The 21,945-nt window shown below is 36.2% G+C and overlaps 1 protein-coding gene across 3 annotated transcripts in view; it reads left to right on the top strand.

The window, feature by feature from the left end:
- The window catches only part of UACA (uveal autoantigen with coiled-coil domains and ankyrin repeats), an 85,767-nt gene extending 68,692 nt beyond the window's left edge, over positions 1-17,075 (top strand). For all 3 annotated transcript variants that reach the window (XM_068554771.1, XM_068554781.1, XM_068554789.1), the window contains 7 exons: positions 204-302; positions 3,631-3,667; positions 4,843-4,895; positions 6,481-9,219; positions 10,785-10,937; positions 12,792-12,857; positions 15,365-17,075. In XM_068554771.1, the coding sequence (XP_068410872.1) occupies positions 204-302; positions 3,631-3,667; positions 4,843-4,895; positions 6,481-9,219; positions 10,785-10,937; positions 12,792-12,857; positions 15,365-15,436 (3,219 nt within the window). In that variant the 3' untranslated portion in view covers positions 15,437-17,075. The remainder of the gene's footprint in view (positions 1-203; positions 303-3,630; positions 3,668-4,842; positions 4,896-6,480; positions 9,220-10,784; positions 10,938-12,791; positions 12,858-15,364) is intronic.
- Positions 17,076-21,945: the final 4,870 nt, after the last annotated feature.

Genomic DNA, 21,945 nt, shown 5'->3' with positions numbered 1-21,945 from the left:
CAGCAACAAAGACCTGACACAGCCAAAAAAAAAAAAAAAAAAAAAAAAGTTCCATTTAAAAAAAAAAAAACAATTGACCAGGTTAGAGAATTCATTAACTATAGTCCTCAAAGTAATTCCAATTCACATTTTCTAAAACACATTTTTAACACAATTTCAAGCACAGGGTGATTTTGCTCTGTATTTATTCCTTTCCATTTCAGAAAGAAAAGCTGAAGTCCTTTTTGGCAGCTAAAGAAAAGCAACATGAAGAAAGCCTAAGAACTATTGAGGCTCTGAAAAATAGATTCAAGTATTTTGAGGTATAGAAAGCTTAAATAAATTATTTCATGTAACTCATAATGGGCAGTGGTAAAGGGCTTGAAGTCAGGCTTGAATTTGAATTATCACTCTCTTCTTTATAGTGTGACCTCCGGCAATTTATTTAAAGTCTCTGAGCTTTGTGCTGCTTTGGCAAAATTGGGGTGATTGTCCTTTTTTCCACAGAGTTGTTTTAAAGGTTAAATGAGATCATTGAAATTGACTAAACTGACACTTAGTTCAGTTCCAGTTTCTCTTCCCCAGCCTTCCTCTTTGTCATCTTTACCTTTTCAAGACATTATACTTTTACCTGTAAAATTGCAGTGATTATGATGGTGTTAATAAAAAGCATCATTTAAATGAAAAGCGGTAATTCCAGGATTATCTCAGAAAGGACCTTGTGCATATGTGGATTTGTTTGGGGAGAGTAGTGTGTTAATAAGGCTCAGATCATATACTTATCTTTTGTTGGCTCAATTAGCTCTTAGTTTTTCCAAGACTATGTTTTTTTAAAACTTTTAATCAGAATACAATATACGTTAAAAAGAACACGTTAAAGTGAATAAGTTGAAGAATTTTCACAAATCTAACATCCCAGATCAGGAAACAGCACATAACTAGCACCCAGAAGCCTCCTCACGCTTGCTCCCTGCACCAAGGGTGACCACTCTCCAGACTTTTAACGGCACAGATTTGTTCTGCAAGGCCAAAATATATATTTTATAAATGTTGTTCATCATTGGGGGTCACTGAAGAGAGTGGCTGATTCAGTGTGAGTCTTTTATCTTTATTGTGGAATATAACTCCAAAGTACATAACAAAAGTAACTTTTTTGTGTGTAAATTTAAAAATATGGGTGCAGCTATGAAAAAGAATGTAAAGACATGGATGAATCTCAAGACATAATGTTGCATGAAGGAAATCAGACACAAAGAGCACATACTGCCTGACTCCTTTTTTGTGAAGTGCAGAACTAGACAAAGCTAATCTATGCTAATACAGGTCAGAATAGAGGCCACCCTTTGGTGGCCGGTTACTGACCAGGACGGGGCATGAAGAAACTTCTGGGCGTGCTAGACAGGTTCTATATCTTGATCTGAGTTGTAATTACACAAAGTATACATATGCAAAAATTCATTGCACTGTATACTTGTGTACTTTATTGCAGGTGAGTTATGTCTTGATACATTAAAAAAAAATAAAACCAAGAACCTGTGTTTATATTTATAGACTGAATTCTGAAATTATTTAGAAACAGTTTTATCAGCTAAAGAACAATCTAGTATAGGGCCTTCTATCTCTTTTCACATTTGAAGACTTTTTAAGGTTAGTAATGAAACTAGTGATAGCTAACACGTTCATGACCCCAGCCATGTGCCAGAAATTGCTTTGTGCACTTTACATGCATTTAATAAACACATCAACTTGGTATGGTATGTTTTCTTTTTATCTCCACTTCATAAGTGAAGAAAGAGACTGAGGCGAAGAGCAGTTTACCCATGAGGGGTTTTAGAAATAATAGTTAAGTGTCAGAGCCAGAACCTGAACTCAGGCAGTTTGTGCTCCTAACTACAATACTAGTTTTACACTCAGCTGGAGAAAGTACAGAAGTGTATGTGGGCCTTTGAAGTATTCATCAAAGTTTGACACCTATAATTGGGTACTATTTTTGTGTTATTTTTCTCCTAAGAGTAGACTCTCATGTCTTAACAATAGATGATTTTCTGTAGCTTCAGACAAGTCTGTAACTTTGAATGAGGTTATTATAAACTGCAGGAAAATACTTACTGTTTCTTATAAAACAACATATATTTATTTCAGAAAAATTTAAAAATATAGTTAAACTAAAAGTAGAAAATAAACACACCTATAAGCCCAGCACTCTTAGCACCTGACATCCTTTCAGACCTTTCTTTGTACATAACTTGTGTTATATACATGAATTCAACAGGTAGTCTTATTATTCATCCTGTTTTGTAAGTCTTTGCACTCAATATGATGGGGACATTTTCCCCAGTCAGATGAATTTTTATACTAGAAATGATTTATAACCTTCAAGAAGAAAATTACAAGGTCCACTTTGTATGTGACCCAGTATTTATGAAAGCAGTCCTTAAAAACTAAGGAATCATAATTTATAAATATTGAATATCCACTCCTATATCATCTCACATACTTAAAAGTCTTCATAAACTGCCAACAGAATTGCTGTGTTATGTGTAATACTTAATATGTAGGCATTTTCCTTATTCTTATAGAGCAGGTTTGGGAAAACATGGATATTTTAGAACAAGGCTAATTTTCTGTTGTAACTCATGCATTTGTTTTCATTTGAGTCATCAAGTCAAGGTAATAAACCCAAACTAAGTTTTTTGAATTCCTTATGTGCCTTGGCCTCCCCTTACCCATTCATGTATAAGCCCATTTACTACCTATTACAGGCTCTAGTGTTAACTATTACTTAGAACAAAGAGCTTACCTAAGTTTACAGATATTTTTCCATACCCTTGGGGCAATAAGTATTAGTGGGACATTAATTTAGTTACGGAACTATGGGCCGTTTTTATCATGGTCACCTATCAGAGTCTGACACACAGCTATTAGTACTAATATAGACAGATACACAAACATGAAGTACATCTGCATATCTTTACTCTCAAAAGTATAGTATTTTAATTTATGTTAGGTTCTTTGTGTCTGGCTTACTTGGGATAAGGAGCAATCCAAATATATTTTAACTCAGAGTATCTAAAATTTCTCTATTATTCTCCTTTTCCTAACTGATGTATTGATGGATTTATTATGAACTATATGTAGCTCTTTGCCTCAGTTTCATTTCCTGCTCTCTGTCTCCTTTTACCTTCAAAGGTAATTGGTGTTCCATAAATTCTGAAAGAGGGGGTTAGGCTAATGTTTCACAGGCGATGAGGTAGGGTTCCTGCTCCCCAATGGTGGTAAAGTAAATTGATTTATTGCGGCGAATGTGGCATTTCCTTCCTTTTGAAGTAAAGAAACAGCAGAGAGTATGCATTCAAGGTTGCTTCATTTCATTTGGAGCTTTTTTTTTTTTTCTTTTGAGCAGTCAAGTTTTTCCTTGAAATACTTGGCTGCTTTTATTAAAATGCTGAGTGAAGTAGTTTATTCCCAACTGATCTCTCTAACTGTGTTCTGCCTTTCTGTGAGTTCCAGTAGAATAATACCCAGGAGAAACAAGGAATGTTGAAAATGTGGTTTTAATGACTGGATCATTTAGAGCTAAAATAGATACAGAATTTAACAAAATGAAGCAGTATTCACCTAAAATGTTTTAATGTATCCTTCTGATTTCAGAGCAGTCATTTAGGATCGGGAAGTCATTTCAGTAACAGTAAGTATAAAAGTATAGATTATCATTACAGTTCACACAGTTCAAGCAAAAAAAAGAATGTTTATGCCTCTTTATTTTGTCTAACTGTATATGATATTCCTGCTGCAAAACTTCATCCAACTACTTGTGTGTTATACCTCAACATGGAACTAGGAAGAGATTAAAATGACTCCTGTAGTCTCTTAACATAAAATCTGGTAATCACTGAGGCTCTGATTTTCCTTAGGACCTAGATTATTAAATTGTATATTGTACGCATTACCAAATTTGCCTTGTCGCATGTTAGACATTTATCTTGTGATATTTGGCGCCTGCTTTTTATGGAAAGAGACGTAAACATAGTTTTCTGATTTGGAGAAATCTTTGGATATAGTCTCAATGCAGGTAAGCATTTTAAAATTAGATGTTCCATAAATATTTATTATTTTAAGACTATACATAATTTTCACTTTTGTTTATTCTCCGATTTTAAACAATTTCTCTAGAAAAATCTAATTTTTTGCTTCCTGTTGAATATTAAATTATCCGTTAGCTAAGTACAATCGTAATATTCATCCTATAAATTGCAAAGAACACCATTTTTATTTTGACTGTAATATACATATTTCATGATAATCATTTAACTTATTTAGTCTAACAATTTTACATAATTCAAAAAACCAACTTAGTGGGATTTCCCTGGTAGTCCAGTGGTTAAGAATCCGCCTTCCAATGCAGGGGACGTGGGTTTGATCCCTGGTTGGGGAACTAAGATCCCACATGCCGTGGGGCAACTAAGCCCACGCACCGCAACTACTGAGCCTGCGCGCCTCAACTAGAGAGCTCGTGTGCTGCAAACTACAGAGCCCACGCACTCTGGAGCCCGTGCGCCGCAACTACTGAGCCCGTGCACTGCAGCGAAGAGCCCGCGTGCCGCAACTAAGACCCGACACAGCCAAAAATAAATAAATAAAATATAAAAACCAACTTAGTATCTATTCAAAAGAATATACATACTTTCCTTATGTATATAGGAGTAATAAGGAAAAATATGGATATTTTAGAACAAGGATAATTTTATGTTGTAACTCATGCTTCTTTTTTATTTGAGTAATAAAGGAGATAATAACACCAAATTAATGCTTAGACTTCTTTGATATGGATATTTAAGATACCATTTATTTGGACTTATTTAGGAAAAGAAGATATGCTTCTTAAACAAGGTCAAATGTACATGACAGACTCACAGGTAATATTTTATTTTAAAATATATTTATAAAAATAATTGTGCCTTTTTAAAAAGAGGAAAAGAGCATTGTATATTTATCATCTATATGTACATTGAATAAGGTTTTCATTATCAAACAAAAGTTGGCCTTGTGGTCTTGAGTTTAATAAAAGCAGATATTGCTGTGTCTAGTGCCCTCTAGAGTATTTGTGGTGACAGTGACTTAAATAAGAGATTTGAATTAAAATTTCATTGTCTTTGACAGTAGCCCTCTATTCTTTAACAGCAGTTGGTCACCTCTTCATATTTGCCCATTAAAGGGGGAGACAGGTATGAATAATTCAAAAGGCATGTCTTGACTTTTAAATGTATTATTCCTTGCATTCAAATATATATTCTATATTTTGGAAATTCACCACAAAATAAAGCTTCCAAGAAGGAGTGTTATCTGATTTTCTTACTTGTTTAACTGCTCCTCACTTTTAGTTTCCAGTAAATACAAGGTTTGCATTTTTAGTACCTTCTATGAACTGCAGAACTGATAAATATTTGGGCTTTTAAAGGTTTTTTTACATACTTTCTTCTGTAGAAGAGTGAATTAGCCTATATGATGTCTAAGATCACTCTAAGCTGGAAACTTCTAAGATTCTAAGTTGAGAGACTGGTTGTCAATCAACTGAATAATATTTTTTTAAGAACATCAGATAAATATTTGATTGTAATAAAATAAGTATGGAAATTGTGAAGCTGTGTAAGTAGTTTGTTGGTAGGTGATAGTAGTCTTAGTCTAAAGATAATTGGTAAGTTGAAAGATAATTAGAAGTAGACTGAGGCTGAGAAATTATTCCTTGTTAACTTTCTTCTTCATCCATGGGAAGGCAGTGTGGATCGAAATGAACAACAGTAAAACCTGCCATATAAAATAGTGGGTTGTACTCACAGCACATGGCTTTTTTACTCATAGCACATGACTTTAAAAGAGCCCTTATTGTAATAGGGTGGATGGGGAAAAATAGAAATAGTTAATCTTTCATGGTTATTATGTTCTGATACTTCTGAAATATTTCAATGAGAACTTAAATTGTACTTCTTTTTGTTAGCATTTAATAGAGGAAACAAGATGTCAATCCAATTTTGTAGTAAGATCGTATGCTAAGTTCTAATTTATCTTTCTTTTTGAGAGAAGAAAACGTGTTTCTATTTTGTGAGTTGCTTGACATCATTTTCTTGACAATTCTTATACTAGCTAGGTTTATTTTGGTAGTATTTTTATAATTTAAACAACATTACACTGGAGTTAACATTGAGGGAACTTAGAAGTCAATATATGTTATTAGAAAATAATATTCTGTGGAATTATTTGCAGATTTAAAATTGTGAAAGCCTTGTTTTTACTCAAGGGTTCTGATGACTTTCTTCAGAATTTGAAGTTCTAAGTACATTATGTGCCATAAAACATAGAAATAGTAAATGTATGTTGATAAAGTTGATATTCATGTTTGGGTAGGTATTACCAATGGTAAGTTTGGTAAATAAGTTTGGTAAATAAGTAAGTGTCTTCTTTAGGCTTTTGGAATTGATAATTTATTTTTTATTATTTTTGCAGTGTACTTCCACAGGTATGCCAGCCCATATGCAGAGCAGATCTATGTTAAGACCACTGGAGCTGGCCTTACCTAATCAAACCTCATATTCAGAAAATGAAACTTTAAAGAAAGAATTAGAAGCAATGAGAACTTTCTGTGATTCTGCAAAACAAGACAGACTCAAGCTCCAAAATGAACTGGCTCACAAGGTGGCAGAGTGCAAAGCCTTAGCATTGGAATGTGAAAGGGTCAAAGAGGATTCAGATGAGCAGATAAAGCAACTAGAAGACGCCTTGAAAGATGTTCAGAAGAGAATGTATGAGTCAGAAGGTAAAGTGAAACAAATGCAGACACATTTTCTTGCCCTGAAAGAGCACCTAACAAGCGACGCAGCTACTGGGAACCACAGACTGACAGAGGAACTGAAGGATCAGTTGAAAGACATGAAAGTGAAATATGAAGGTGCGTCTGCAGAAGTGGGGAAATTAAGAAACCAAATCAAACAAAATGAGATGTTAGTCGAAGAGTTTAAGAGGGATGAAGGCAAGCTAATGGAAGAGAATAAGCGACTGCAGAAGGAATTGAGCATGTGTGAACTGGAGCGAGAGAAGAGAGGGAGAAAGGTCACCGAGATGGAAGGCCAGTTAAAGGACTTGTCATCCAAGCTGACCCTTTCCATTCCGGCAGAGAAATTTGAAAACATGAAGAGCTTGTTGTCAAATGAAGTAAACGAGAAGGCAAAAAAATTAATAGAGATGGAAAGAGAATACGAAAGATCACTTAGCGAAATTAGACCGTTAAAGAGAGAACTTGAGAATTTGAAGGCCAAACTGGCTCAGCACGTCAAACCAGAAGAACATGCGCAGCTCAAGAGCAGATTAGAGCAAAAGTCAGGAGAACTTGGGAAGAGAATCAGTGAGTTAACATCGAAAAATCAGACCTTACAAAAGGAAATCGAAAAGGTCTATCTGGATAATAATCTCCTCAACCAACAAGTACATAACTTAACAACTGAAATGAAAAATCATTACGTCCCTTTAAAAGTAAGTGAAGAAATGAAAAAGTCACGTGATGTAATTGTTGATGATCTGAATAAAAAGCTTTCAGATGTGACACACAAATATACAGAAAAGAAGTTGGAAATGGAGAAATTGCTGATGGAAAATGCCAGTTTAAGTAAGAACGTTAGCCGCCTGGAAACTGTGTTCATACCTCCAGAGAAACACGAAAAAGAGATAATGGCTCTGAAATCCAATATCATTGAACTTAAGAAGCAGCTGTCTGAACTTAATAAAAAATGTGGTGACGACCAAGACAAAATATATTCGCTCACGTCTGAAAACACTGACTTGAAAAAGATAATGAGTAATCAGTATGTGCCAGTGAAAACCCACGAAGAGATTAAAACTGCTTTGAGTAGCACATTGGATAAAACCAGCAGAGAATTAGTAGACATGAAGAAGAAGTGTGAAGATATAAATCGAGAATTTGTGAAAATAAAAGATGAGAATGAAATATTAAAAAGAAACCTGGAGAACACTCAGAACCAAATAAAAGCTGAGTACATAAGCCTAAGAGAGCATGAGGAAAAGATGAGTGCTGTAAGGAAGAGCATGAAGAAGGTCCAGGACAACAGTGCCGAAATATTGGCTAACTACAAAAAAGGCCAGGAGGAGATTGTAACACTGCATGCCGAGATCGAGGCCCAGAAAAGGGAACTTGACACAATACAAGAATGCATCAAGCTAAAATATGCTCCAATTATCAGCTTTGAAGAGTGTGAGAGAAAATTTAAAGCTACCGAGAAAGAACTAAAAGAACAGTTATCCGAGCAGACACAAAAGCATCACATCAGCGAAGAAGAGGCCAAGAAGTGCAAGCAAGAAAATGACAAGTTAAAGAAGGAGATCCTCACTCTTCAGAAGGATCTAAAGGATAAAAATCTTCTTGTTGAGAATTTTCATGAAATGGAAAGAGCATTAAGCAGAAAAACAGAAGAGCTGAACAGACAGTTAAAAGACCTGCTGCAGAAATACACAGAGGTAAAGAACGAGAAAGAGAAGCTGGTGGAGGAGAATGCCAAACAGATTTCTGAGATCCTTGCAGCACAAACTCTTCTGCAGAAACAGCATGTTCCACTGGAACAGGTTGAGGCCCTGAAAAAATCTCTTAATGGCACAATTGAGACGCTTAAGGAAGAACTGAAGACTAAGCAAAGGTGTTATGAGAAAGAGCAGCAGACAGTGACCCAACTGCGGCAGATGCTGGAGAATCAAAAGAACGCCTCTGTGCCCCTCGCAGAGCATTTGCAGATTAAGGAAGCATTTGAGAAAGAAGTTGGAATCATAAAAGCTAGCTTGAGAGAAAAGGAAGAAGAAAGCCAAAACAAAACCAAAGAGGTCTCCAAGCTCCAGTCTGAGATTCAGAATACTAAACAAGCATTAAAAAAATTAGCGACTAGGGAGGTGGTTGATCTGTCTAAATATAAAGCAACGAAAAGTGATTTGGAGACACAGATTTCCAACCTAAATGAAAAATTGGCCAATCTGAATATGAAGTATGAGGAAGTATGTGAGGAGGTTTTGCATGCCAAAAAGAAGGAACTGTCTGCAAAAGATGACAAGGCATTGCTCCATTTCAGCATTGAGCAAGAAATCAAGGATCAGCAGGAACGATGCGATAAGTCCTTAACAACAATCACAGAGTTACAGAGAAGAATACAGGAATCCGCCAAACAAATCGAAGCTAAAGATAATAAGGTAATAATAATACTTTAGGTAAGCATGGCTTGGTATTGGAAACCCCAGAGCAGAACTGCCAGAGTAGAATAGGACTCTTTACTGTAGCACTCCACAAGACAGGTTTACAAAAGCATTAACAAAGTGACCATTAAGTGCCACCTTTTTAGTTTGACTACGAGTATGCAAAAAAAAAAGATTGGAGTTGAGAAAAAGGTAAAGTCACACAAACAAAAATCAAAAGCAGTTTTCCTTTTGTTTCCTCAGCTGGTACAGCCAAGAATTGAGGTAAGATGGGGAAACTCACTTGCCTCAAAAATGAATGGTCAAAACCCAGTGGGTTTTAAGGTACCTAAAGAATGGTGAGGGAGAGGAGGAAAAAATGCTATGTTTCTGGGCTATGAGAAGCTAAGGATGCTGCAGAGCCCCCCAGACTTGATCTTGGCACTCACCCATACCAGTAAATTGAGCCCTCCAACTCATTGTACATTCTTTCCCCGTATCTTCCTGCAGACAGAATATCTTGCCCCTCCTTTCTACCTTCCTAAATCCTCTACATTCCTTAATGCCCACTTCATCACTTAACCCTCCTTCCTAAAGCCTTCATTGGCCAACCTAGCCGACAGTAAACTGTTCCTCTTCCAAAATGCATGTTGTATTTTGGTTTTGCCATCCATTTACATCAAATATATTACCGTGTCAGAATGATGTGGTTGGGACTTCCCTGGTGGTCCAGTGGTTAAGACTCCTTGCTCCCAATGCAGGGGGCCCGGGTTCGATCCCTGGTCAGGGAACTAGATCCCACATGCCACAACTAAAGATCCCACCCGTGTGCCACAACTAAGACCCGGCACTGCCAAATAAATAAATATTAAAAAAAAAAAAAAAAAGAATGATGTGGTTAGTCTTTCCAACTAGTTTTTGAGAGCAGGTTCATAACTTACGTTTCCATCTTTATCGTTCATTCTCATGGTACAATTTACAGAATAGGTGCTCAATAATATTTTCAAAACTGGTAATTGAATAAAGTATGTACTATGAAGATGAGAAGTCAGGGAGATTGAGTTCAGTTTTACCCATTCAACAAATAATTATTAAATGCCTTCTACCTGCAGGGTACTATGCTTAATGCTGGGGATATAGTGACAAGTGAAAGCAGACACAGCCCCAGCCCTCCTCAGTGGACAGGTACAAGTACTGACTTTCTGACATGTCTGCTCATATGACCCAGAACTTTAGTGCTCTCAGCTTGTTTGGAAGTCAGTTATGAATATAATGTATAATTATAATAGCAAGTTATTAATACCTACTTACAATTGTCACTATTTATTAAGCATATACTACATACCAAACAAGTATTTATGATTTCATTTAATTGTCTTAACTATGAAAGGTTTTCCCCTTACTGAGAGGAAATTATATATTGCACATACTGTTGATAACAATCTTGACAGCGTTCATTCCTCAACTTTCTGGTATATAAAGATAAATTTTGTGTCTCAAGGAATGAGTTCTGTGTAAAGATGTTCATTGTAAGTGAATAAGTGACTAATACATGTTTCTCCCACAACTCGTTTTTTTATAAGATAACTGAACTGCTCAGTGATGTGGAAAGACTAAAACAAGCACTCAGTGGCCTTTCCCAGCTCACCTTCACAAGCGGGAGTCCCAGTAAGAGGCAGAGTCAGCTGATTGGCAGTCTGCAGCACCAGGTCAAGTCCCTGCAGCAGCAGCTGGTGGTGAGTAACCGGGGCCTGCAGGACTTCGTGCTGATCTGCTCAGGGTCTCGTTTGTTTGTTTGTAAAATCTCATTTAGAAACCAGATTGATCTTTGGCTATGTTCAGATCCAAGCATGTAATCATTTTTGCTAAAAGTTACTTATACTAATGATATAATACCATTTTTTGTGTGCTTACTGTATACCAGGCACTACACTAAACATTTTACATACTTGATCTTTAAACTTGATCTTCTTCACAATCCTACAAGGTTTTATCCCCCCTATTTAATTCTTAAGGAAACAAAGATGAAAATATGCCTGGGGTCATACAGCTAGGATTTAATCCTGGGACTTGCTGACTCCAAATCTGATAGCTTTCCAACTGTAGCATACTCTCTAAAATATTGGTCCACTAAACTGAAGGAAGTTCTTTTAATAGTCTTTTATCCTTATGAATGAAGGTAGGCATCCCTATGGTTTTATACATTATATCCTTACATATTAAAAGAAAACATCCGTGTATATGTATTCATATAGATACCTATATGGATATGTATCTCCTTTATATATTAAAAGAAAGCATCTGGATTAAGAAGCTGAAGTTGGGATCTCAGTTCTAAGCCCTGCCACTTAAAAGAGAGTGACATGGAACATTCCCCTTAACCCTTGGCTTCCTTATCCATAAAAATAGGATAATATGAACTGATTGTTTGTTTGTTTGCTTTTTTAATTGGATGAGCTATGGGGCAAATTAAAACATAGCCCAATCAAACGTAAATTGTTGGGTAATATTTTCCTATTCTATAGGAATTTGTCCTGAGTTGTTTTTGAATAGAAGAAAGTTATTTTTTAAAGTGTTCATTTTATGACACCGTTGGCCTACAGATTAATGATGACATATTACTGATTTGGATCTTATCGAAAGGATATGGTAGTCTCTTCAGTATTCAGAAATATGTTTATTATGTTCATGGCACTCTGCTAAGTACTGTCAGGGATAGGGTACAGTTCCTGTCCCCAAGGAGTTCTGGGTAGTTAGGCAAGATAGAGATCCATGAAAAGTAAAATAACGAGACAAAAAATATCAAATATAGAACTAAGAATATGGTCCCAGATTCTAAGTGATATGAATTCCCAGGAAGGAAAGACGACTGATGTGGTGGGAGCTGGTTCCAAAGAGGAAGGGAGTACCTGGCCGGAACTTGTAGTTAGATGGTGTTCAGGTAGGTGGAAGGAAAATAGAGACTCTCCCTGGCAAGGGAAACAGTGTGAAGGAAGGCATGGAGGTGGAATCAAGTGGCATGCATGCCCCAGGGGTAGTAAAAGGCTGCTCAGCCTGGCTAGGCATGGGAGCTGTATTTGAGGTCAAGTTGTGGAGACTGTTGAGAATCAAGCTGATGAGTTTGATTTCTCTCTTATATCTAATGAGGTGTCACCCAAGGTTTTTGAGTCAAAAGTGATGCGAGAAAAGAGCTACCTCAGTCTTGGAAGCATGAAAAGGAATAAAGTCTAGAGACAGGGGCTGAGGTGGGAAGTTTTTGCAATAATCCAAAGCATAAGTTGATAAGTGTCTGGGTGATTTCATGGCATTCGATATGAACTCAGGCAATAATTTCATGTTACCTAGGGTAAGTGCATTGCTTTCACTGTGAATGTTCCCACACATTCTTTAACAAAGTGTATACTATTGTTATGCACTGGAATTTTGCATCTGGTGGGTCCAAGGTGGTTTGTTATAAGAAGTAGCAGGAGCACTTTAATAACACTACCGTGTCGAAGCATCCAGCCTGAGGACCGCATCGTCACAAGCCTCCATGTGTTTGAAAACGTGAATGCTGATATTCTGATCTGTCCATCTTTCCGCACTTGTAGGATGCTGACAGACAGCACCAAGAAGTAATTGCAATTTATCGGACACACCTTCTTAGTGCTGCACAGGTAAAGAAGAACTACTCCTTTGGCTAGGATATTGTTTCAGAGAAAATAATTTTTTATTTTCCAGTAAATTTATGTGAAAGTCATTGATGTTTAAAGTAGTTGAACCCCCGTATACTTATTTTAGAATTGTTTCTTTTAATCATGGCTTGCATTATCTCCCAGAGAAATTTACAAAGCTGTATGGCAACACAACATCTTAAATTTAGTGTTGTCTCCATCTGCTTGTCATTCATTTTATAGACAGTTTGGCAACATGTGATGGCAGCACACGTTAATGGTATTGCTAGCTGGAGATAATGCCTTGACATCCACACGTCTGTTAGCTAAAAGAGGAGAGTGGGAAGGACTTCATTGTTTCTTGGTAGCTCAGGAGTGTTTCTTTGAAAGGTAGAGAATACCAAAAAAGTGCAAAAATGACAAGTAAAATGTGCACAGAATTTTAATAACTTAAGAAAAAAGTGGTTCTGTTAGAACATCAATAATATTTGTTGCGCCTTAATCTCAGTGAAGCAGAAGACTACGAATTGCCTTCGTTGGGGGGTGTAATGAGAAAGCTATTAAAAAAAAAATCACACTAAGAAACATGTTTAACATATGAAGGATTTTATACTTAGTGCTCTGTAGAAACCCTGTGATCAGCATCTCCACAATTCTCAGATTCTGGGGGGAAGACAATCGAGACAATGTTAGAATGGCAGGTGAGATGTAATAGAAATTGTTTAGGATTTGAAGTGTCCACACTGAAAAAAAAAAGGTGTTGAGAGAAAGCTTCAGAGAAGATCATTAAAAAAAAAAAGAAAAAACTAGGTTAAATAATAAAAAGGAAAAGATTGTGCAATATCAAATTCTTGAAATAAAAAAGCCTGCCTTTTCTATAGGAGATGAGGGGGAAACCAATGTAAAAGAATGAATGATATGATAAAGCATCTTTGGCTACTTTCTTTTTAGTAGATAGACGATAAGCTGGGGTTTGAAAGTATATTATTATTGCAATTACTCGAGACTATTGATGGGCAGCAGAATGGGGAGTTCTTTGGAGGGAAAACAGTAGAAAAGTGTAGAAGATCTGTGTTAGTGAGGGTGAGGAACTCGCTTGGCTCTGATAACTGGCCAAGGGGGGAACAGCATACTCTTGATGAAAGACCGCAAACTGACAAGCCTTTCAACTTTTTTTCACGTATGCTTCTGAAATTCAAAATTATTTTCCGCTGACTCCTAATGAAACATAACAAAAGCAATTGGCATCTGAAATAGTCTTGCCTTCTGGCGTCATAAAGTTAACTAAGAAATTCAGTTTAGTCAACTATGGCTAATGTTTGGAATTTAAGCATCCTGCTGTTATAGAAACAGATTTTGGAAGCAAAACTTTTTATATTAATAGGAAGTGTTATGCTGAAACTCATTCAAGTGCTCAAGCAAAGAAAAAGGGAAGGGGGGGTGTTTTAAGCCCACCATACTGACTTGCATTTAATCAACCTCTTGCCGTCTTTTTAACTTTAAAGCGTCTCTTTCTAAATTTAAGCGGATAACATTCACGTCAAAAGGTCTCAACCTAACCAGTAAAGGGGGAAATGCAAATAAACAAGGAGGTACCATTTTTCAATTCTGGGATGGGCAGATTTTAAACAAGATGATAGTCTGTAGCATTGGCCAGGGCATTGTGGGAAATGGGCATTTATACCCTGCTGGTGGGAGTGTAAATTGTTATTATCTCTATAGAGGGATATTTGTAGTACTTAGCAAAATTTAAAAATTGAGCCTGCTTTTTTGACCTAGCAACTTCTTCCCTAGGAATCTGCCCATAAAGATTGGAAACCCCATAAGTGCCCATCATTGGGAGAATGAATAAAGAAATTATGATACATCCATACAGTGGAATATTACACAATAATTTAAAATAATTAAGGCAGGGAATTCCCTGGCGGTCCAGTGGTTAAGACTCGGGCTTTCACTGCCGTGGACCTGGGTTCGATCCCTGGTTGGGGAACTAGGATCCCACAAGCTGCGCGGTGTGGCCAATCAATCAATAAAATAATTAAGGCAATAACTAGGTGAAAAGGCAAGTTGCAAAACAATATATATGATCTTATTTACGTAAAAAATATAAATATGGGGATTTTTCATTAGTTACTTTTCTAATTTAAAAAAAAAACTCAGCAGAAGCAAAAAAAATTTCCTTGTAGTTTACTTTGCTCATCTGTAACTTACACTACCCCTATCATCTGAGCCATTATGTAAAAAAAAGAAAGAGGTTTGTCCATCTCTTCTCTGATAATAGATGTTAAGAGCAACTGGTGTGCACTACTTTTAAATTGATTTTCTTTATTTCCATGATAGAGCTCTACTCTGTTTTCCAATAAAACCTTTAGAATATCACCACGATGGTGAGGATTTAGCATTTGGTGAATCACAACCAACGAGGTCCTATTATAAAGCCCTTGTCTTTAGAATTTGTGTGTAAATGAAGATGACATAAAATATTTCTCCCCTTTCTTCTTTCTCCCAAGGGTCACATGGATGAAGATGTGCAGGCGGCCTTACTCCAGATCATACAGATGCGGCAAGGGCTTGTGTGCTAGCATCAGCACCCACCAGCCGATGGTGGCTTTCCCTGCTGGTGCTGAGCATTCTGTGTGCAACTCCGTGGCCTTTCTGGGCCTCACTGTGCTAGTATAATTAAAATAAAGTATATTTTGATCCATCAGTAGGTTTTTAAATTAGACAAATATGTTACTGAGTTTTTCAATATCAGTTCAAATCTTATATTCTTTATATGTTAATTTTACAATTAGACAAACAACATAACACTTTGCCTTGGATTGGCTACTTATTTTTAATTGATTGAGTACTCAATAAAACATGAGTCATCTGAGTGGGTCCATTTGAAGAGGGATTAGGCTGAAATAATTATTAAAGTTTTCTTCCAGAGAAATTAATTGGGTTGGTAGCCACTTTTAAGTGGATCAAGAGATCTTTCAGATGTTCAGTCAAGCCATGAGCCCTAATGCAGTTTCAAGGAATGCATGGTAACTTGGCTGGCCAAGTTCCATTTTTATTGAAGTAACTTAATGAGTGCTTTTGACTTCTTTTGGAGGTACAGAGTTTTTTTCTTTTTACACTAGTAAGTTTTATGCCTTTTAAAATAAATTTCTTTTCACAAATGGTTTGCAGTGCTAAATTACATTTAGGCTAAGAACAGGCAAGGGTGGAATATATCAGGAATTTATAATAAAATTTCCTCATAATCTCCGCAACGGTATCTTAATTTTCACTTGTAGTGACTTTTCTTTTTACAGTATGAAGAGAACTATGATAAATGGTATACTAGGTTTTTCAAAGTGTCAAAAATGTTAGACTTTTTTTACTAATTACTCTGACATTTGCTACTGTAGTAACAAAGCACTCATTATATATGCATCCTCCAAATGTTTTGTACTTATTTACAGGAAAATTGCACTAATGAGATTAATAATGTGAAATGCAGTTTTTTTGCAAAATCAGCCTTAGAAAATTGATTTTAGAAGACAGATCTTTAAGGTTTTAGACAAAAGTGCAATAACATTGTAAACTGTAAGAATATAGATAGCAAGAAAATAATGAAATTGGACATGTTTATAGTAAATATTATAACCAACCATTTTTATTAACTACATCTCATTAAGGAAAGTTTATATGTTTTGTTATTTTATTAATATTTTATTTACAATTCAGATTGAAAATGACTAATTTGACTGTTAGCAAATAAACTAAACAAATGAATCATTGCAGCCAAGCTCTTTAAATTGCAAAATGTGCCTTAGCAATAATCTTTGAGCATCCTGAACCAGATTTTTGATCCCATTTTTGTGTAATAACAAGGACAAAGGACCATCAAAATATCAATAACTTATTCCACCAAAGAATAAGCCATTGTGTTTCTTCAGTATAGAAACAAAAGTGAAAAGTCAGAAACGGATTTATTTTGAATTCTTTAGGTGGCTATATACAATAAGCAATATTTGGATTCTTTAATTTTTATATTTAATGTTGTCCTTCAGCATGAGTTCTATGTCATGAGTTTTAGGTCACCTATCGAAGCTCTAGAGTAGAGAAGTTCTTAACTGAATACTTACATTTCAGTGTTATATTTTCCTTATTAGGGGTGGGAAGGGAACCCCTATATGGGTTTATATATGTTTTATTTTGTCTTCAACCATCAATAAAATGTTTTCTGTGAAATATTGTTTTGAACATCTTGTAAGAGATTTACACGGTGAACCAGTCCATTTGCTGTTTTTGGAGAATTTGGGGGAGAGAATGATGGAATGCAAAGTATAGATGATGACACCCATTTTCAGTTAGCTATGTAGAATACAATATCAGGTAACCTCGAATTAATCCCATTTTCTCATTCACTCACCTTTGGGTCAAAGGCAGAGCTTGCATGTACAACACTGAAGGCGAAAGCTTCTTAGATAGTTGACAAATGGAACATGCACAGTGGATGATGCTGGTCTCTTTGCTATTCTGTATTCAGGAAGACTATGAAGTCTGAACTTAGGCCAAGAGGAAAATCAGTTGTCTAAGATGTGAGTGCTGTCTGAAAGAATCACTGAATTCCTTTTGGAGCGCAGTCCTTTGTTGAAAGCTTTATTACTATTCGTTGCTTGTTTTTTTTTCTTATCACTCCCGCTTCATCAGAAAATCTCATTCCTTTTGATAGAGGGTCAGTGTTATAAAGAACTATTAAAATAAAATCAAATATTAATGCAATGAACATCTTAAAATTTAATAATACAGTGACTCTAGTCACTAGCTACACCTGTGCTATTCTAAAATTCCGGGTGAATTTAGCTTAATCTTTCTTATAGCTTGTTTTTTATTTAAACCTTTCCTCTTGACCCTAACCAACATTATACAGTTTAAATTTTTCTGTTATTCTAAATGCATTGGATAATTGCTGCTTTAAAAATCTTGTAGCTTTAGAACATGAGCACTTTTTTCCCCCCAGCGTTACCAGTTTTCTTCTAACAAGGACCTAAATATTGTTCTCATACACGAGCTTCTTATCTACTGAGAACGTGGTTCATGTTTTCAGTCCACTTGTTTCAAAGAAGAAAAGGGAAGAGTTTCAAATTAATTTTTGGTGTCCATGATGACTAGATACATCAGTGCCTGCTTACACTAATGCCAAGTGGGAAATAGTAGTGGTTACAAGCTTCTTTTGACATGTGCTTCACCATGGTGGAAGAAAACTACTTCTTGATGCCTCTTTATTTTCCTCATCACTGGATTCTGCAACCTTGTGGTGATCCTTTTTCATCTTACAAGTTCTGTGCATCAAAGTAATGGCAGTACCTCTGGCGCCAAAATAAGGATTGAAAGAGAATTGCCTGTGATAATCATGCAAAATGTGGTTGCACATGTCTGGCAGGGGAAGAAGAACCTGGACCTTATTCCTGGCTGCTAAATGTTGTGAATAAATTTCAGAGAGGAAAAAAACAATTATTATGAGTAATTTTCAGAAAGAGAAAAAAAGCAAATGGCACCGTAAAATATATCGTGCCCAAAATGTAAAATGGAAAATACGTATTTCAGGTCCCATTTCATTCAGTGATGTCTCCAACTAAACTGGATTTAAGACTTTGTTGTTGGAAGTTAAATTCTTCCCTGTGTTTTGGTCCTGGCTGTTTGAAACAAGACTGTCTACACTAGCCTCTCCAGGTAAATACTAACCTGCTTCTTAACGTGGCTTCTGTTTCTTACAGTATATGTGGACCTTTGGCTCACGAGAGTCATGAATGTAGAGATTTAAAGAAAAAGATAAAGAAGAAACTGCAGCAAAGATGGCATTCCAATAAGACTCCCTGGGCAGTGTGAGTGCTTGTATTTAGCATAATAGAGCATGCGGCATCACTTATGCATTAGAGGGCATTTTCATTATCTATGCCTGCATGGGCAAACACTGATGATGAATGAATTCAACCAAAAAGAGAAGGTTACAAAAATGTCATATGTAAATTTAAAAAAAGCCAAGATTTGTGAGGGTTGCTTCTCCAGTTACAAGTGTGTGTGTATATACACATACATACATACACATGCATGTATATATAGTGAAATAATAGAAGAGACATCGATAAAAGCAATGCCCCTTATAATTGATATTTGGCATCAAATTGTACTTAATGAGCCCAAGTTTTATTTTATATTTTAAACAGGTTTGCGATTTTTTTTTTCAAGACAACAGAATATTCTGAATTCAGGAAAGAGTTTAGAGAGGTTATTGCCTTCTTAATAATTTAGAGCTTCCATTGCTGTGCCAAGTCAGAAGATTAACATTTAATAGAAAAAAATTATATATCTGTAATTCAGTCGTGGCTATTAGATCAGATGGATTTTACATTAAGTGAAAAAGATGTCGAGCATTTAAGGACCATTAAACTACGGGACTCTTTTATTGGGTTTTAAGGCCTCCGAGCCCAGGTCCTGCTGTGAAGAGTATTTATTTTTACATGTACAGAACACACTAAGGATGGGAAAAGGGCATACATTTTAAAAGAAAATAGGCCATGAAAAAGTGTGATTTTCCACATTGTGAACAGCTACCATTCAGATTCAATCTTATTTTATAATAATTAGTTTTATGCATCATTAAGTAGCTTTCTTACAGGCTGGAAGAACACGGTGAAGGCCACTGTAAAAGTGGTACCTGCAGGAAATCCAAGTAGCTGGATACCCTCTGTTGACATTTCACTTTGAGGAACCACATTTCTAATAGTTTCCAGGTAGCTCAACATTGTAAAGAATTTAAGTTCGAAAATGCCTTCTCCACTGGTCCTTAAGGACTATGAAAACAAAAGACCTAGAGAGAAGTGACTTTTCATAAGCGTCTACCTTTTTCTAGTGATACCCACATTGTCAAGGAAGGACTGGAAATTGACTTTTGAGAAGAACCACTCACCTACGGGGAGAAATTCTGCACCATCCAAAAGTCTGCACCATCCCTTTTATTAAGTGCGTGTAACACTTGACATTGTTGCGGTTAAATCATGACAAGCGATATCTTAAATAATATAAACTTTTCTTACTATTTGCATCGTACCTCCTGTCCCATTCCCACCTCCAAAAACTGGGGAAGAATTTTATGTAGGAGTTTAAGAACAAATAGACTCAGGGAGGATGGAGGAAAGGAGTTAATGTAATTTGTAACTTCTTTCCCTACAATGTCCAAACAAATTTTGTGATTTTCTTTCTTGCTATTCTAGGATTTTTTTAATTGCCTTCAACTAAAGTGGCACCTTATGGGCTGTTTCAGAAATTCTCTTTAGGATTTAAAAATGAAGCCGATTCATATTCAGAGTCTTCCTGCTAAAATCTGTTAAGCCAAAATAAAAATGACTGCTACTTAAAATTTTTCCCCTCTTTGTTGTTGCTACAGAGATTGTCTCACAGGAGTTGCAAGTTCCCACTTATGCACAATTAAAAACTCTTCTTTGTACACATGGAGAGAGATGAACAATCACAGGGTTGCCAGCACAAGTCCTAAAGATGGAAGTGTATACGCCTCAATCAAATAAAGAGGGGCTGCTCTCTTGAGCTTGGAGGCTTGTTTTGTGAAAGTGAATTTTTCCAGTTGGCCTTAATCCCTAAGCAGGATAGCTCCTTTAAAGCCATCTTTATTCATTCACACCAATTGACACTTTAAGAAATTCCCCCAGCTACTGTTCATCTGAGTCTAAATATATCTGTTAGAGTCGAATGCATTTAAGAGGATTTGCAATCTGTGATTATCCAAAATACTATTCATTGTCAATATTTTTGGTGTGCCATAGCCAATCTTGTTATTGTAATGTACATAGCCACTTAACTGCAGCAAAGCCTGAACACATCACAGCAACTGGAGTAACCTGAGGAGGGCTTGTCTCCAGCTCTGTGCTACCATTCTGGCAAAGCTTGTTGTGTGGTTATGAACATCAGAAAGAATTCCTTAATATGCTGTTGCTCTCCTTCCAGACCCTTTTGGGCAATCTCACCCTCTGTGTTCTCTAAGTGGAGAGCAGTTACCAGGACAACGGAGAATTTGAGAAAGATTTAATTGTGATCTGGTGTCTAACCAGAATAAGGGGCTGGTGCCTTGAATTTACATTTTAGGTTCCCAAGGAAATGTCAATATGCATATTTATTATTTTTGCCCTACCTCATTACAAAAAAAGATTTTAAGGTGGCTCGCAATTTTTTTCTTAATATGGGTGAGGGAAAGGGGAATGGTAAATACTAAAAGGATAGGAAAAGCAAGCAACAGCTTGGGATCCAGAAAACATGCCATGAATACCGTAATATTCTGCTTACTTTTCTGGAACTGGCCTCAATTTGACTCAACTTTCTACCAGCCAATGCAAAGAAGTGAGCATCACATATGTGAGGCACAGCATCCATTAGGAAGAGCACAGTTATTCCTGGTTCTGAAGCCGGCCAGCCTTTCGCCCATGGGTCCAGCACATCATTTCAAACCGGAGTAAAAACTCCCTTCGGGACACATGCCATGAGATAAACAGGGTGCATCTTCCTGAGTGCTTCCATCGGACTTGATGGTAAGAAACATAAGCTATTTCGTAAATAACTTTTAAATTTTGGAATAATGCAGTGACTAATATGCAGTGACTAAGAGTAAGAATAGTCCACATTTTGGGTCTATTTGGGTCCACGAGGAAGAATTCACTTTTTTCTTTCACCTTATTTTTTTTTATTGTAGTGCGGTTGATTTACAATATTGTGTTAGTTTCAGGTGAATAACATAGATATTCAGTATTTTTGCAGATTATATTCCTTTATAGATTATTACATGATATTGGGTATCTGATACTGTGCTACACAGTAAATCCTTGTTGCTTATCTATTTAATACATAGTAGTTTATATCTGTTAACCCCACACCCCTAATTTGTTCCCCCGCTTTGGTAACCACAAGTTAGTTTTCTGGGTCTGTAAGTCTGTTTCTGTTTTGTATATAGATTCAATTGTATTATTTTCTAGATTCCATGTACAAGTGCTATCGAATAGTATTTGTCTTTCTCTGACCTATTTCACTAAGCATAATATTCTCACTAAGC

This window comes from Eschrichtius robustus, chromosome 1 (genome assembly GCF_028021215.1).
Source record: "Eschrichtius robustus isolate mEscRob2 chromosome 1, mEscRob2.pri, whole genome shotgun sequence".
Lineage (NCBI taxonomy): Eukaryota > Metazoa > Chordata > Mammalia > Artiodactyla > Eschrichtiidae > Eschrichtius > Eschrichtius robustus.
The sequence above is the reverse complement of the archived record's forward strand: the minus strand, read 5'-3'. Positions and strand labels throughout refer to the sequence as shown.